Below are 16,181 nucleotides of genomic sequence, written 5' to 3' on the forward strand. Positions count from 1 at the left end.
TCGCAGATGGCTGGGCGTTTTTATCGACATAATACTCGGTTCCGTTTGGGTCACGGGCCTCGATCCCCTCGCCGCCGGGGCCGGGTCGGGGGGCCCTTTTTTTTTATATATATATTCGCTCTGTCCGTATCTGTCGGTCTCCCTGTCTCTCACCGCTTCTGTCGGCCTCGCTACGTCTCTCTCCTTCCGTGTCCGTCTCTGTACCTGTCCATCTCAGCGCCCCTTTTTTGCCTTTTTGTACAAAGGTTAGTTTCGACATAGTCTGTAGTTCCTTTGTAAACGATTAAAAAAAATTTTTTTTTTTAAATAAAAAGCCGCGTGGGTGGTGTTCTTTCGGCGGGGGGCGGCCGGGGGGCGACGACCTCCGGCGGGGTGGATCGGATCGGGTTCGACGCGGTCCCTGCCCGCCGTGGGGTTCACAGTCTTCATCCTCCTTTTCCGGACGAGGTCACCGAGGCCCAGAGAAGCGAAGCGACTGGCCCAAGGTCACCCGGCGGACGAGCGGCGGAGCCCGGGATGAGGACACGGGTCCTTCTGAGTCCCGGGCCCGGGGTCCGGCGACTAGACCGTGCCGCTTCTCCTCTTCCCCCTCCCCGCCAGGCCTGGGAGGAATGCAGCTATCTCATGGGGGGGAGCCGGGAGGGAGGAGGCCGGAGGGTTTGGCCAAGGTCAGACGGGGGAGCCCCGGCGTCCGGGCTCCTCCGGGCCGCCTCCCACCCCCACACCGGCTCCCGGGGAGATGAAAGTCTCCCTGAGATACTCCAGGCACCCGCACACCCGCCCTCGAATCCCTCCCCCTCCCGCCACGGAGCCGAAGCAGCCAGAGAAGGGTCCGGGGCGGGAGGAAGATCGGGGGGACTCTGTAGCGATGGGGTGATGGGGCGGGGACGGGGAGACCCCGAGGAACAGCGGGAGAGGCCGTGTGGCCTAGTGGATAGAGCCTGGGCTGGGAGTCAGAAATCAGCCGTCTCTAGTGAGCGCTTAGTACGCACGGGGCTGTACTGAGCACTCGGGAGAGGACGATAGGACGATAAACAGTCCTGCCCGCGACAAGCTCGATCTAGAGCCGGAGACAGGCATCGATAGAAATAAATGAATGATCGATCTGGGCGGAAGAGGTGCGGGGCTGGGACGGGGGGAAGAGCGAAAGGAGCAAGTCGGGGGGACGCGGAAGGGAGCGGGAGAAGAGGAAAGGGGGACTGAGACGGGGAAGGCCTCTTGGAGGAGGTGGGCCTTCAGGAAGGATTTGAAGGGGGGAGAGAGTCATTGTCTGTGGGATTTGAGGAGGGAGGGCGTGCCGGGCCAGAGGTAGGACGGGGGCCAGGGGTCGGCGGTGAGAAGGTTGGCATCAGAGGAGCGAAGCGTGAGGGCTGGGTTGGAGTAGGAAAATAGCCAGGAGAGGTAGGAGGGAGCGAGGTGCCTGCTTTGAAGCCAACGGTGAGGAGTTTCTGTTTGATGCGGAGGTGGATGGGCAACCGCTGGAGGTTTTCGAGGAGGGGGGGAAACACGGCCTGAACGTTTCCGTAGAAAAATGATCGGGGCAGCGGAGGGAAGAGTGGACTGCGGTGGGGAGGGACGGGAGGCTGGGAGGTCAGCGGGGAGGCTGATGCGGTCATCCGGGCGGGAGAGGATGAGCGATGGGATTCACGTGGAAGCCGTTTGGATGGAGAGGGAAGGGCGGGTTTTAGCCCCGTCGCGAACGTGGGGCCGACGGGATTTAGTGACGGATCGAATTCGTGGGTTGAGGGAAGAGAGAGGAGTCGAGGATAACGCCGAGGTTACGGGCTCGGGAGACGGGAAGGAGGAGGTGTCGACTGCGGTGACGGGAAAGTCAAGGGGAGGAGAGGGTTTGAATGAGAAGATGAGGAGCTCTGCTTCGGACGGTCATCCGATCGTATTTATTGAGCGCTTGCTGTGTGTATGGGTTAATGATAATTGTGGAATTTGTTAAGCGCTTGGGGAACGTATAGCAGTCAACGGTGAGATTCCCACGTGTTAAGCTCGAGGTGACGGGAGGACATCCAAGTAGAGAGGTCTCGAAGACAGGAGGAGATGCCAGCCTGCAGAGAGGGAGAGGGATCGGGGCCGGAGATTTGGGAATCATCCGCATAGAGGTGGTCGTTGAAGCCGTGGGAGCCGTTGAGGTCTCCGGGGGAGGGGGTGGAGATGGAGAGTAGAAGGGGACCTGACTTGCCCAAGGTCGCACAACAGACAGGTGGCGGGGTCGGGATCAGAACCCGGAGCCCGTTCTCTTTCCACTGGACGACTTTCCTTATAATAATAATGATGATGGCATTTGTGAAGCGCTTACTCTGTGCAAGGCAGCGTTCTAAGCGCTGGGGAGGATACAAGGTCATCAGGTTGTCCCCCGTGAGGCTCCCAGTCTTCATCCCCATTTGACAGTTGAGGGAACTGAGGCCCGGAGAAGTGAAGCGACTGGCCCAAAGTCACACAGCTGACAAGTGGCGGAGCTGGGATTTGAACCCATGACCTCTGAGTCCCCAGCCCGGGCTCTTTCCACTGAGCCACGGTGCATCTCAAGGGGTGCGGGGGGACGGACCGGAGGAACCCCCAAGAATGTGGACACTTCGGTACCGTTCCCCTCTTCCTCTCCCCGCACCTCTCCTGCCCACCACCCCCAGGACCCCCACTTCCTGAATAGTTCCCACCCCAGGATCTTCTTTTTTTGGGAGGAAGGGGGGAAAACTACATCAGCTCCCTCGTAGTAGAGTCTGGATCTACTTGAGGGAGTGGAGGCTGGGGGGGGGGGGACCCAGCTCCCGCGTTGCGACCCCCCCCAACTAGGTCCCCACTTTGGCCACTGGAACTGGGAGAGGGGGCCGGGCCGGGGGTTCTCCGTTAAGGGGGGAAGCAGGAAGCCGGAAGGATCGGGCGGGAGAAGCACTGGCCTACGCGTCAGAAAGCCCTGGGTTAATAATGATTGTGGAATTTGTTAAGCGCTTACTCTGTGCCGTGCACTGTACTAAGCACTGGGGTGGATACAAGCAAATCAGGTGGAACGCGGTCCTTGACCCACGTCGGGTTCCCAGTCTCCATCCCCATTTTCCAGAGGAGGGAACTGAGGCCCAGAGAAGTGAAGCGACTGGCCCAAGGTCACACGACGGACAGGCGGCGGAGTCGTGATTAGAACCCGTGACCTTCCGACTCCCAGGCCCGGGCTCTAACCACTACGCATGCTGCTTCTCTGCATGTTTTCATCGCGGGCTCCGCCGCTTGCCCGCTGCGTGACCTTGGGCAAGTCGCTTCGCTCCTCTGGGCCTCGGTTTCCTCCTCTGGAAAATGGGGGTGAAGACTGTGAGCCCCATGGGGGACAGAGACTGTGACCATCCCGATCGGATGTACCTAAGCGCTCTGCACGCAGTAAGCGCTCCAATAGATAGAGAAGCAGCGTGGCTCGGTGGAAAGAGCCCGGACTTGGGAGTCAGAGGTCATGGGCTCGAATCCCGGCTCCGCCCTTGTCAGCTGTGTGACTGTGGGCAAGTCATTTCACTTCTCTGTGCCTCAGTGACCTCATCTGTCAAATGGGGATGACGCTTGGGAGTCCCACGTGGGACAACCCGATGACCCTGTATCTCCCCCAGCGCTTAGAGCAGTGCTCTGCACATAGTAAGCAGGCGCTTAACAAATGCCAACATTATTATTATTATTAAATACGACGGAACGAATCTACCCCAGCGCTCAGAACGGTGTTTGACCCGTAGTAACCGCTCAACGAATACCACGATGATGATGATGAAGAAGAGAGGCAGCGTGGCTCGGTGGCAAGAGCCCGGGCTTGGGAGTCAGAGGTCGTGGGTTCTACTCCCGACTCCGCCACTTGTCTGCTGGGTGACCTTGGGCAAGTCACTTCACCTCTCTGGGCCTGTTACCTCATCTGTAAAAATGGAGATTAAAAGATGTGAGCCCCACGTGGGACAACCCGATGACCCCGTATCCCCCCCAGAGCTTAGAACAGTGCTCTGCACATAGGAAGCGCTTAGCAAATACCATAATTATTATTATCTTCGGGCATCTTTGAAGTCCCCCGCGGCGGGGGAGAGGGGGCGGAGGCCCAAGCCGGTCCATCCGCGGCCCCCAGAGTCCGGGACAGGAGGTGGGTTGGGGGGGATTTGGAGATGGGCTAGCGGGAGCCTGCGCGCCCCTTGGCCCTCCCTCCCTTCCTCCCTCCCTCCTCCTCCCCGTCCGGCTCCCCCGCACGGGCCGGGCCGGGCGGAGGGGCCGAGTCGGGGCGACGGGCTCCCCGCCGGAGCCATGGTGGGGCTTTTGGGGCCGCCGTCCGGGACGGTGCGAGGTAAGGGGTGACCTTTGGGACGCTCCGGCCTCCCGGGCCCGACCTCGCCCTGGGCCCAGGGCCGGGGTCGGGGTGGCTCACCTGCCTCTCTGTCCCTCTGCATCTCTGACTTTCCCCTCCCTGGACCTCTGACTCTCTCTCTGGTTCTCTGCGGCTCTGAATTTCCGTCTGAAGCCCAGCGCCTGGCACACGGTAAGCGCTTTGCAAATAACCGTGATTCTTATTGTCCCTGTTTGTCTCTGACTTTATCTCTCTGTTCCTTGGAGTCCGGGTAGCTATCTCCGGTCCTCTCTGAGGGCGAATCTTTGCTCTGATTCCGGCTGTGGCTCAGTGGAAAGAGCCCGGGCTTGGGAGTCACAGGTCGCGGGTTCTAATCCCGGCTCTGCCACTTGTCTGCCGTGTGACCTGGGGGAAGTCACTTCACTTCTCTGGGCCTCAGTTACCTCATCTGGAAAAATGGGGATTAAAACTGTGAGCCGCACGTGGGACAATCTGATGACCCGCCACCTAACCCCAGTGCTTAGAACAGTGCGCGGCACATAGTAAGCGCCTAACAAATACCAACATTATTATTATTGTCTCTTTTCCTCTCTGCGGATCTCTGCGTTACCCTCCGCTTCTGTGTGTCTCTGTTCCGCCCGGTGTGGGTCTCTGAGTCTGCCTATCACAGCTGCGTGACCTTGGGCCGGTCACCGCGCTTCTCTGTGCCTCAGTTCCCTCATCTGTAAAATGGGGATTAAGACCGTGAGCCCCACGTGGGACAACCTCCCCAGCCCTTAGAACAGTGCTTGGCACGGAGTAAGAGCTTAACAAATGCCCTTATATTATCTCTGATCCTCTCTGTCGATCTCTCTCGTTCCGTATATCTCTGCACCTCTCTGTATCTCTGCATTTCCTTCTGGCTCTGTGAATCTCTTCCTCTCTGGCTGTGTTTCTGTATTTCTCTTGGATTCTGCGTATCTCTGGCCCTCTCCATGTATCTCTGCCCGTCTCTCTGGTTGGGTGTCTCTGCTTCTCCCTGACTCTGCACCTCTCGGCCTTTCTCTCCGACTGTGCATCTCTGCCCCCGGATTTCTCTCTCCGTGTCCCTGTCTGCTCGGGCTTCTCCTCCTCTTTCGCCTCTCCTGGTGTCTCTCCGCGCGTCTCCGACTCCGCCGCTGTCTCTGGGAGACGACGCGGACCCCGGCCTCCTTCCCACTAGGAAAAAAACCCGGGCGGGAGGGTCTGGAGGTGGTTGATGAGGTGAGATTCCTTTGGGCCCCGCATGAGGACGGTCAAGCAACCGATCGGTGCTATTTATTGAGCACTTACTGCGGACTGTACTAAGCGTTCGGGAGAGTACGACAACAGACACATTCCCTGCCCACCAGGAGCTTACAGTCTAGAGAAGGAGAAAGGAATAGAAATAATTAAATGAGGGACATGGATGTAAGTGCTGGGGCGAGGGAGGGGGGAATAAAGAGGGAAAATCCAAGCGCGAGCTTAAATAAGTATTATGTACTTAGCACTGTACTAATAATAATAACTGTGGTATTTGTTAAGCGCGCACTATGTCAAGCACTGAATTATTAATAATAATAATAATAACTGTGGTATGTTAAGTGCTTACTCTGTGCCAAGCACTGTAATAATAATAATTGTGGTATTTGTTAAGTGCTTACTATGGGCCAAGCACTGTATGTTAATAATAATATTCATTGGAATGGAATTGGAATATTCGCTTGGAATGTACAATTCGGCAACAGATAATCCTAATAATACTAATAACTGTGGTATTTGTTAAGCGCTTACTAGGTGCCAAGCACTGTAGGATAATAATAATATTCATGCATTCATTCATTCAATAGTATTTATTGAGCGCTTACTATGTGCAGAGCACTGTACTAAGTGCTTGGAATGTACAATTTGGCAACAGATAATACTAATACTACTAATTGTGGTATTTGTTAAGCGCTTACTATGTGCCAAGCACTGTAATAATAACAACCGTAGTATTTGTTAAGCGCTTACTATGTGCCAAGCACTGTCCTAAGCACTGGGGGAGATAGAAGATGCTCCTCCTCTCCCGGCTTTTGGCCTCTGCTTATCCCTCTGGGAATGTCCCCCGTCTCACTCTGCGTCTCTGTCTCTGAGGGTCCGTCTCTCGTCCTCTCGTCTCTCCCCGCCGGTGTCTCTGTTCCCCCCCAGCTCCCCCAGCGGGGCCGGCCTTCAGGACCTGTGTCTTCTACGAAGCCCCCGGGGTCCGGGGCAGCACGCGCACCCTGGGGGTGCTGCTGGGCCCGGGACCCCCCGGACCCCCCGGACCCTCCGGAACCCCGGGGCGGATCCGCTGCCTCTTCAGCAGCTGCTGTTTCGGGATCTGGAACCAGACACGGGCCGGGGTCCGGCTGAAGATGCAGGGTAGGTCATTCGTTCATTCCATCGTATTTATTGAGCGCTTACCGTGTGCAGACACTGTCCGAAGCGCTTGGGAGAGTCCAGTACGACAGTCAACAGACACATTCCCTGCAATCCAGGGTATTTATCGAGCTCTTATTATGTGCAGGGCACTGGACTAAGCAGTTGGGAGAGGACAGTATGACAATAAACATTCCCTGCAATCCATGGTATTTATTGAGCACTCACTGTGTGAAGAACACTGTCTGAAGCACTTGGGAGAGGACAATATGACAAAAAGCAGACACATCCTCCGTAATCTATGGTTTATCGGGCGCTTAGCGTGTGCAGAACACTGTCCGAAGCGCTCGGGAGAGGACAGTGTGACAATAAAAAGACCCGTTCCCCGCCCACGAGGAGCTGACGGTCTAGAGGGGGAGACGGACGTGAATAGAAATAAATGAAATGACAGATACGGATGGAAGCGACGTGGGCCCGGGAGGGAGGACGGATAGAGGGAGGGAATCGGGTGGGCGGGCGGGCCGGGGTGGGGGTCCGGGCTCCCCCAGCCCCCTCCCCAGGGGCGCCCCCTTCCCTGCGGTCCGGTCCGGTCCCCCCTCAGGCTGCCGGGACAGCGATGAGCCGGGCTGCGAGGCCGCCCGCTGCGAGCCGGCCCCCCGGCACCCCGCCGCCTCCACCCTCTTCACCTGCTCCTGCAGCTCTGACCTCTGTAACCGCAACTACAGCCGCCTGCCCCCGCCGGGACCCCCCGCGCCCCGGCCCGCACCCCGGCCCGCCCCCGGTAAGCCCCGGCCCCCGCCGGAGGGACGGCGAGGGCTAAACCCCGGGGTCCGAGCCCCGGCCCTCGTCTCCCCGTCGACGCGGCCTAGCCGGGCCTAGCCGGCGGAAGGGCCCGGCTGGTCGTCCCGGGCCCCCTCCACCGCGCGCAGTCTGCCGGGTGACCTCGGGCAAGTCGCTTCGCGTCCCTGGGCCTCGGTTTCCTCATCTGGAAGATGGGGGTGAAGAACGGGAGCCCCACCTGGGACGGGGACCGCTCCCAATCCCGGCCGCTTGTATCCCCCCCCTTCTACTTAACGAATGGGCAGGGAATGTCACTGTTTATGGTTGAATCGTACTTCCGTTCATTCGTTCGTTCATTTGGTTGTATTTATTGAGCGCGTACTGTGTGCGGAGCACTGGACTAACCGCTTGGAAAGTACAGTTCGGCAGCAGATTCATTCATACATTCCTTCGATCGTATTTAGTGGGCGCTTACTGTGTGCAGAGCACTCTACTAAGCACTGGGAAAGTACAATTCGGCAACAGATAGAGACAATCCCTACCCAACGACGGGCTCACAGTCTAGAAGTGCTTAGTACAGTGCTCTGCACACAGTGAGCGCTCCGTAAATACAATTGAATGAATGAATATCATTTTTAGATTTCCCCCTCCATTCCCTTCTCTCCCCCTTGGATATTGAGCCTGTGGGTTTTGCCGGGATTTGGGGGGCTAGACCTAGGTTCCCCCACTTCAATCAATCAATCAGTGGTACTTATTGAGTGCTTACTATGTGCAGAGCGTTGTACTAAGCGGTTGGGTGAGGGCAATACCTCCTATTAGCAGACACTTTCTCTGTCCTTAACGAGCTGACAGACTATAGTCAGAGCTTAACAAATGCCCTTCACAATAATAATAATGTTGATAATAATAATAATAATCAGACCCCATTTCCAGCCCTTTTTTGGAGGGAGCATCCAGGATTCAGCCGGAGGTCTGCAGAAAAGGAAGTTTTATTTTGTTGTCTGTCCCCGCTTCTAGACCGTGAACCCGTTGTTGAGTAGGGATGGTCTCTCTCTGTTGCTGAATCGTACTTTCCAAGCGCTCAGTCCAGTGCTCTGCACACAGTAAGCGCTCAATAAATACGACTGAATGAATGAATGAACGGTCCCACAAGGGCAGGGGGTGTGGACGCGCAGGTACGAACCAGATGGCCTCCGAAGAGGTTCGTTCGTTCCATCGTGTTTATTGAGCGCTTGCTGTGTGCAAAACACTGAACTGAGGGCTTGGGAGAGGACAGTGCAACAACAAACGCGTTCCCCGCCCGCAACGAACTTACAGTCCGGAGGGGGAGGCGACAAGAATAGAAATAAATAAATGACAGATGCGGACGTCAAGGGCCGCGGGGCCGGAAAGGGGGATGAAGGAGGGGACCAGGTCAGGGCGACGCAGAAGGGAGAGGGCGGTGGGGAGAGGAAGGTTTCTACTTTGAGCTCGTTGTGGGCAGGGACCGCATCTGTTTGTTGTCCCGTCGTCCTCTCCCAAGCGCTTGGTAGAGCGCTCAGCACACAGTAAGCGCCCGACGCGTGGGACCGACGGACCGATTGTCTCCCCCAGGGCCCACCGTGCGGGCCCCGCTGACCACGCTGGGCCTGAGCGCTGGACTCCTCTTTCTCGTCCTGCTGAGCGGCCTCGTCCTGGGTACGATTCCGCCCCCTCCCCGACGTCCCCCCGACCCCGCGGTCCCTCCGACCTCTGACCCCGCGGTCCCTCCGACCTCTGACCCCGGCCCCCGGCCTCGTCTCCCCAGCCCTGCGCCGATGGAAAGCGGGCCGACCCCCGGGAAGCCGGGGGGCGAGGGGGCGGGCGCCAGAGCTGGAGCCAGATCCCGGCGGGCGCTCCGGCCTGGACCCCCCGGAGCTTCCGGAGCTGAGCTTCTCCCAGGTATCCATCACTCCATCCCTCCAGCCTATTTGCTGAGCGCTCACTTCATTCATTCAATCCTATTTAACACAATTATCACTACTAATGACGATGATAATAATCACGGTGGTATTTGTGAAGTTCTTACTACGTGCCGGGTACCGCTCGAATAGAGGTAGGTCGGATTGGACACGGTCCCTGTCCCGTATGAGCACCGTACCGAGCGCTTACTGCGTGCTGAGCGCTCGGGAGAAGACGCTCCAGACCCTCTAGACACTGAGCTCGTGGTGGGCGGGGAAGGTAGCTTGGCCTAGTGGTTAGAGCTCGGGCCTGGGAGTCGGAAGGTCATGGGTCCTAATTCCCACTCCGCCACTTCTCTGCCGTGTGGCCTTGGGTAAGTCCCCTCACTTCTCTGGGCCTCGGTTGCCTCATCTGGAAAATGGGGATTGAGACCGTGAGCCCCTCAGGGGACGGGGACGGTGTCTAGACTGATTTGCTTGGATCCACCCCAGTGCTTTTATTATTATTATTGTTTGTTGCCGTACTGTACTTTCCCGAGCGCCTAGTACGTACGGTGCCTCGCACACAGTAAGCGCTCGATAAATATGACGATGAATGAGCGCATGAGGGGATTGGGGGTGGGCGGCCCCCCGGGGTGGCCGGGTGGGGGTTGGTTGGGGGTCTCCCTGTCCCCGGCGAGCCCCCCGCAGCCCTTCCCCCTTGCTCCCCGGGCCCCAGGTGCTGCAGGAGGGAACCCAGGCGTCCGTGTGGGCGGGCACCCTGCGCGGGGAGCCCGTGGCCGTCAAAGCCTTCTCGCCGGGGGCGGCGGCCCAGTTCCGCGCGGAGCTGGGCATGTACGCCCTGCCCGGCCTGCGCCACGACAACCTGGCCCGCTTCCTGGCTGCCGGCTGGGGGGGGCCCGAACCCCGGACCCCCGGGCCCCTGCTGATCCTGCAGCTCTACAACCAGGTAACGATCACGGCGACAACAGCAACGGTCGGAATAACGAGCAGACACGGAGTCGCTCTCCCCGACTTGACGCCCGTTGACTTGTATTGCCGTCTGTCTCCCCCTCTTTCGACTGTGAGCCCGTGATGGGCAGCGATTGCCTCTCTTTATTGCCGAATTATACTTTCCGAGCGCTTAGCGCAGTGCTGTGCACATAGTAAGCGCTCAGGAAATACGATTGAATGAGCGAAAACCTTATGGAAGGCCCATCTCCTCCAAGAAGCCTTCCCTGACTGCGCCCTCCTCTCCTTCTCTCCCACTCCCTTCTGCATCGCTCCTATTTGCTCCTTCATTAATCCTCCCTCCCATCCCCACAGCACATGTATATAGCTCTATATATCTGTAACTTATTTATGTATTTATTTATATTAATGTCTGTCTCCCCTTCTAGACTATAAGCTCTTTGCGGGCAGGAATATATCTGTTTGCTGTTATATTGTCCTCTCCCAAGCGCTTAATACGGTGCTTTGCACACAGTAAGCATTCAGTAAATACGACCGAATGAAATTCGATCGAATAGTAATAATAATAAAGGTATTTGTTAAGCGCTCACTATGTGCCAGGCACCGTTCGAAGCGCTAGCATAGATACAAACTAATCAGGTCGGACACGGTCCCGGTCCCGCGTGGGGCTCCCAGTCTTCATCCCCATTTTCCAGATGAGGGAACTGAGGCCCAGAGAAGTGAAGTGACGTACCCAAGGTCACACAGCAGACCTGTGACTCCCAGGCCCGGGCTCTTTCCCCTGGGCCGCGCCGCTTCTCCGAGCGGCCCCCGGTCGCTCAGTCATTTATTGAGCGCTTACTGTGTGGAGAGCACTGGACTGAGCGCGTCGGGCTGGGGGGCCGGGGGTTAGGCGGGGTGAATAAAGGGAAGGTGTGAGGGCGAGGCAGAAGGGAGTGGGAGTTGAGGAAAAGTAGGCCGAGTCAGGGCAGGCCTCCTGGAGGAGACGGAGAGGGCGGGAGAGGAATCGTCTGGGGGATTTGAGGAGGGAGGACGTGCCGGGCCAGAAGCAGGACACGGGCGATGCGATGGACGGGCCCGTCCCCCCGGCTCCGACCGGCCGCTCCCCGCGTCTCTCCCGGCGGCAGGGCTCCCTCCGGCAGCACCTGAGCCAGCACTGCCCGGCCTGGGCGGGCGCCATGCGGCTGGCACTGTCTCTGACCCGGGGCCTGGCCTTTCTGCACGAGGAACGCTGGCATGACGGTGAGTCGGGACCCTGGGACCACTGGGGGAGAGGGGGGCGGCGGGAGGAATCGCGCCCCTCGCCCCGGGACCTCCGATCCGACCCGGAGGGCCCCGTCCCCCGCCCCCGCCGCCCCCCTCCCCCCCAGGCCAGTACAAGCCGGGCATCGCCCACCGGGACCTGAGCAGCCACAACGTGTTGGTGCGGGACGACGGATCCTGTGCCATCGGGGACCTGGGGCTCGCGCTGGCGCTGCCCGGCCCCTCCCGGCCCCAGGCCCGGGCCCGCGGCCCGGCCGTCCTCATGGAGGTGGGCGGGCCGGCGGGGCCGGGGGAGGCGCCCCCCGCGGTGGTCGGGGCTGGGCCGGAGGGGGTTGCCATCGGGTAGGGGTTGGCAGGAGGCGGGGCGGGGCGGGAGGCCGCGCGTGGTGCCGGCGAGAAGCAGCGTGGCCTAGTGGCTGGGGCCCGGGCCCGAGAGTCGGAAGGTCATGGGTTCTAATCCCAGCCCTGCCATTTGTCTGCTGTGTGACCTTGGGCAAGTCACTTTACTTCTCTGGGCCTCAGCGCCCTCATCTGTATACTGGAGTTTGAGACTGTGAGCCCCGCCTGGGACAGGGATCCAACCCCCCATCCGCTCGTACCCACCCCAGCGCTTAGAACAGTGTCCGCCACATAGTAAGTGCTTAACAAATGGCATAATTATTATTATTAGCTGAGGGTGTTGCTGCGGTGCAGATTGCGCCAGGCCGGGGGAGGGGGGACGGGGGGAGTGGTCAAGACGCAGTTGTTGCCAGGTGGGGACGTCGCCCTGGCGCGGCCATTGCCGGATGGGGGAATGTTGCCGTGGTGCAGTCGGTGCTGGGCGGGAGCGTTGCCGGGGGGGGGGGGCAGTTGTTGGCCGGGGGCCGGGCAACCGGGTGAGGGTGTAGTCACCGCGCAGGTGTGGCCGGATGGGGGTTGCCAAGGGGCAGGCGGTCTGGGCGGGGGCTCTTGTGGAGGGGTGGGCGTTTCCCGGTGGGGGTGATGGCGGGGTGGGGGGTCGCGCGGGGGTGGGTGCGCGGGTGCGTGTGCACTCCCAGCAGGCGGGCAGGCAGCGGTACACGGCCCCCGAGATCCTGGACAAGACGCTGGACCTGCAGGATTGGGGCCTGGCCCTCCGCCGAGCCGACGTCTACTCCCTGGCTCTGCTGCTCTGGGAGACCCTCAGCCGCTGCCCCGACCTGCGGCCTGGTGAGACCCCCCACCCTCCCCTGCCCCGCCAAAGGCCCCTGCCCTCCCACCCGCCCCCCCCCCCACTGCCCTCCCCACACACGGCCTCAGTTTAGTCGTTCATTCGATCGTATTTTTTGAGCGCTTACTGTGGGCGAAACACTGGACCACAGCGCTTGGGAAAGGACGGTATTCATTCTCTCGTTCATTCGGTCGTATTTATTAAGCGCTGACTGTGGGCAGAGCGCTGTGCTAAGCGCTTGGGAAAGTAGGATACAACAATAAGCAGTGGCGATCCGACAGACGGACACATTCCCTCCAACGCCACCCCCCTACCCCCATCCCAACCCGCTTTTTCATTCATTCATTCATTCATTCGATCGTATTTATTGAGCGCTTACTCTGTGCAGAGCACTGTACTAAGCGCTTGGGAGGGTCCAATACAACAATAAGCGGACACATTCTCCGCCCGCAATCTAGAGGGGGCTTACCGGGGTCCAAACTGGTCCTGGAGAAGCAAGGTGGCTCAGTGGAAAGAGCACAGGCTTGGGAGTCAGAGGACGTGGGTTCTAATCCCGGCTCTGCTACTTGCCTACTGTGTCACCTCGGGCAAGCCGCTTCGCTTCTCTGGGCCTCAGTTCCCTCATCTGGAAAATGGGGATTAAGACTGAGCCCCACGCGGGACAACCCGATGACCCCAGGGCTTAGAACAGTGCTCGGCACATAGTAAGCGCTTAACAAATGCCATCCTTATTATTCAGTCCCCGGTCCCCATCCAGTGTGCCCTCCCCGCACGCCCGGCCCCTCCCCGGCTCGTACCCGCCCCCCAAAGCGTCCCATCCCCCGTCTCCGTGTCGCCGCCCCCTCCCCCTCCGCCCCCCAGGTGGGAGGACCCCGCCGTTCCAGCTGGCGTTCGAAGCGGAGCTGGGGAGGAGCCCCTCGGCCTGCGAGCTCTGGACCCTGGCCGTGGCTCAGCGCAGGAGGCCGCACGTCCCCCCGGCCTGGCACAGCGCCACCGCCGTGAGGGGGGACCCGGGGGGAGGGCTCGGGGGGGACCCCGGAGGGAGGGGGGCCCGCCAGCCTCACCCCCTCCCCGTGCCCACTCCAGAAGACGCCTCTCCTCCCCGGGTCACCTTCCCCACCTGTTTCTGCGGCCCATCCCGCCCTTTTGACGCCTCTTCCAGGAAGCCTCCTGAATCCCCCCCACGGCCCACCCCCACCCCCCCAGACCCTCCAGCCCGCTTTCCCCCAACCTCCTCTCCTCTCTGTCCTCTCCTACCCAGTGGGGCGACCTGAGGGCCTTCCCCACCCTTTATCTTTCATTCAATGGTATTTATTGAGCGCTTACTGTGTGCAGAGCACTGGACTGAACGCCTGGGAGAGTCCAATGCGACAATAAACAAACACATTCCCTGCAATCCATGGTATTTATTGAGCGCTTACTGTGTGCAGAGCACTGTCCTAAGCGCTTGGGAGAGGACGATACAATTAACGGACACATTCATACAATTAACGGACACATTCCCCGCCCACAGTGACTGGGAACCCCCTGCGGCCAGGGCCGAACCTGGAGCCGGGGAAGCAGTGTGGCCTAATGGATACAGTAAGGAGGACCTGGGTTCTAGTCCCGGCTCTGCCACTTGCCTGCCGTGTGGCCTTGGGCAGGTCACTTCACTTCTCCAGGCTTCAGTTCCTCTTCCCTAAAATGGGGATGGAGACTGTGAGCCTCACCTGGGACAGGGACCGTGTCCAACCCGATTGCCCTGTATCTATCCCAGCGCTTAGAACAGAGCCTGGCACATAATAAGCGCTTAACAAATACCACGGTTGTTATTTTTATTCTTATTATTAGGGTCTCCCCCCGCCCCCCTGCCCGGGGCCCTCAGTCTGGGAGCTCCCCGAGGACAGGGCCGAGTCTTAGGGGTTACCGGGACCACAGGCCCGCCCCGCTCACCGGGCTGCCCCCCACCCGGGGCAGGGCACAGATGTGTGGATTGACTGAACCCCCCCCCACCCCGATTTGTCCCCAGGAGCCGGGCGGCCTGCCGGAGCTCCTGGAGGACAGCTGGGACCCCGACCCCGAAGCCAGGCTGACCGCAGACTGCGTCCAGCGGCGGCTGGAGGCCCTGGCCCTGCCTCCCCATCCCTCTGGCGGCCCCCTCCCCCCCTGAACCCCTCGCCCCGGCACTCTCCCTCCCACCTCGATCCGTCCTCTGGGCCCCAGCCCGGACTCTACCTCCTCCAGGAAGCCTTCCTCGGCCTCCATTCGGCGTATATACGTGGCATCTTTGTACACGTGTGTGACGGTGTGGTTTTTGTTCTCGTCCTGCCGTGTACCATTCACTCGTTCCATCACGTTTATCGAGCGGTCACGGTGTGCGGAGCACGTTACTAAGCGCTTGGGAGAGGACGCGTTCCCTGCCCACAACGATTTAGACTTGGATTTAGACTAGATTTAGACTTGGACCGTGAGCCCCGGGTGGAACAGAGACTCTGTCTGCCCTGGTTTTCTTGTATCTACCCCAGAGGTTGGTACGGTGTCCGGCATATAGTAAGCACTTAACAAGTACCGTTAAAAAGAAAAAGCAAATGGAAAGAAGCCTAGTGGATAGAACACAGTCCCGGAGTCACAGGACCCGGGTTCTAATGCCGACTCTGCAACTTGTCTGCCGTGTGACCTTGAACGAGTCACTTCACTTCTCTGGGCCTCAGTGACCTCGTCTGGAAAACGGGGATTGAGACTGTGAGCCCCACATGGGACCTGGATTGGGTCCAGACCGATTTGCTTGGATCCACCCCAGCGCTTAACGCAGTGCCTAGCACACAGTAAGCTCTTAGCACGTACCGCTACTTCTCTGGGCCTCAGTTCCCCCATCTGAAAAATGGGGATCCGATACCCGCTCTCTCTCCTAAGAGAACATTCGGGGAGGTCATGGCTTCTCATTCCGGCTCCGCCACTTGTCGGCTTGCGTGACTTCGGGCAAGTCACTTCTCCGGGCCTCGGCGGGAAAATGGGGATTGAGGCCGTGAGCCCCCATATAATAACGTCGGTATTTGTTAAGCGCTTACTATGTGCAGGGCACTGTTCTAAGCGCTGGGGGAGATACAGAGTCATCAGGTTGGCCCACGTGAGGCTCCCAGTTAATCCCCATTTTACGGATGAGGTGACCGAGAAGTGAAGTGACTCGCCCACAGTCACCCAGCTGACAAGTAGCACAGACGGGATTAGAACCCCTGACCTCTGACTCCCAAGCCCGGGTTCTTGCCACTGAGCCACGCTGCTTCTCTATATGGGACAGGGATTCTGTCCAGCCTGAAGCAGTGTGGCTCAGTGGAAAGAGCACGGGCTTTGGAGTCAGGGCTCATGAGTTCGAATCCCAGCTCTGCCACTC

General features: G+C 59.3%; 1 protein-coding gene across 1 annotated transcript; it reads left to right on the forward strand.

Moving 5' to 3' along the window:
• Positions 1–4,272: 4,272 nt before the first annotated feature.
• On the forward strand, positions 4,273–15,082 carry AMHR2 (anti-Mullerian hormone receptor type 2). Its single transcript, XM_029072933.2, has 11 exons — positions 4,273–4,312; positions 6,500–6,712; positions 7,311–7,436; positions 9,083–9,166; positions 9,276–9,409; positions 10,127–10,357; positions 11,487–11,601; positions 11,730–11,890; positions 12,663–12,810; positions 13,673–13,809; positions 14,820–15,082. The coding sequence occupies exons 1-11, from the start codon at positions 4,273–4,275 to the stop codon at positions 14,958–14,960; spliced, it is 1,530 nt and encodes a 509-aa protein (XP_028928766.1). The 3' UTR covers positions 14,961–15,082.
• The last annotated feature ends 1,099 nt before the right edge of the window (positions 15,083–16,181 follow it).

Source organism: Ornithorhynchus anatinus, chromosome 10 (genome assembly GCF_004115215.2).
Source record: "Ornithorhynchus anatinus isolate Pmale09 chromosome 10, mOrnAna1.pri.v4, whole genome shotgun sequence".
NCBI lineage: Eukaryota > Metazoa > Chordata > Mammalia > Monotremata > Ornithorhynchidae > Ornithorhynchus > Ornithorhynchus anatinus.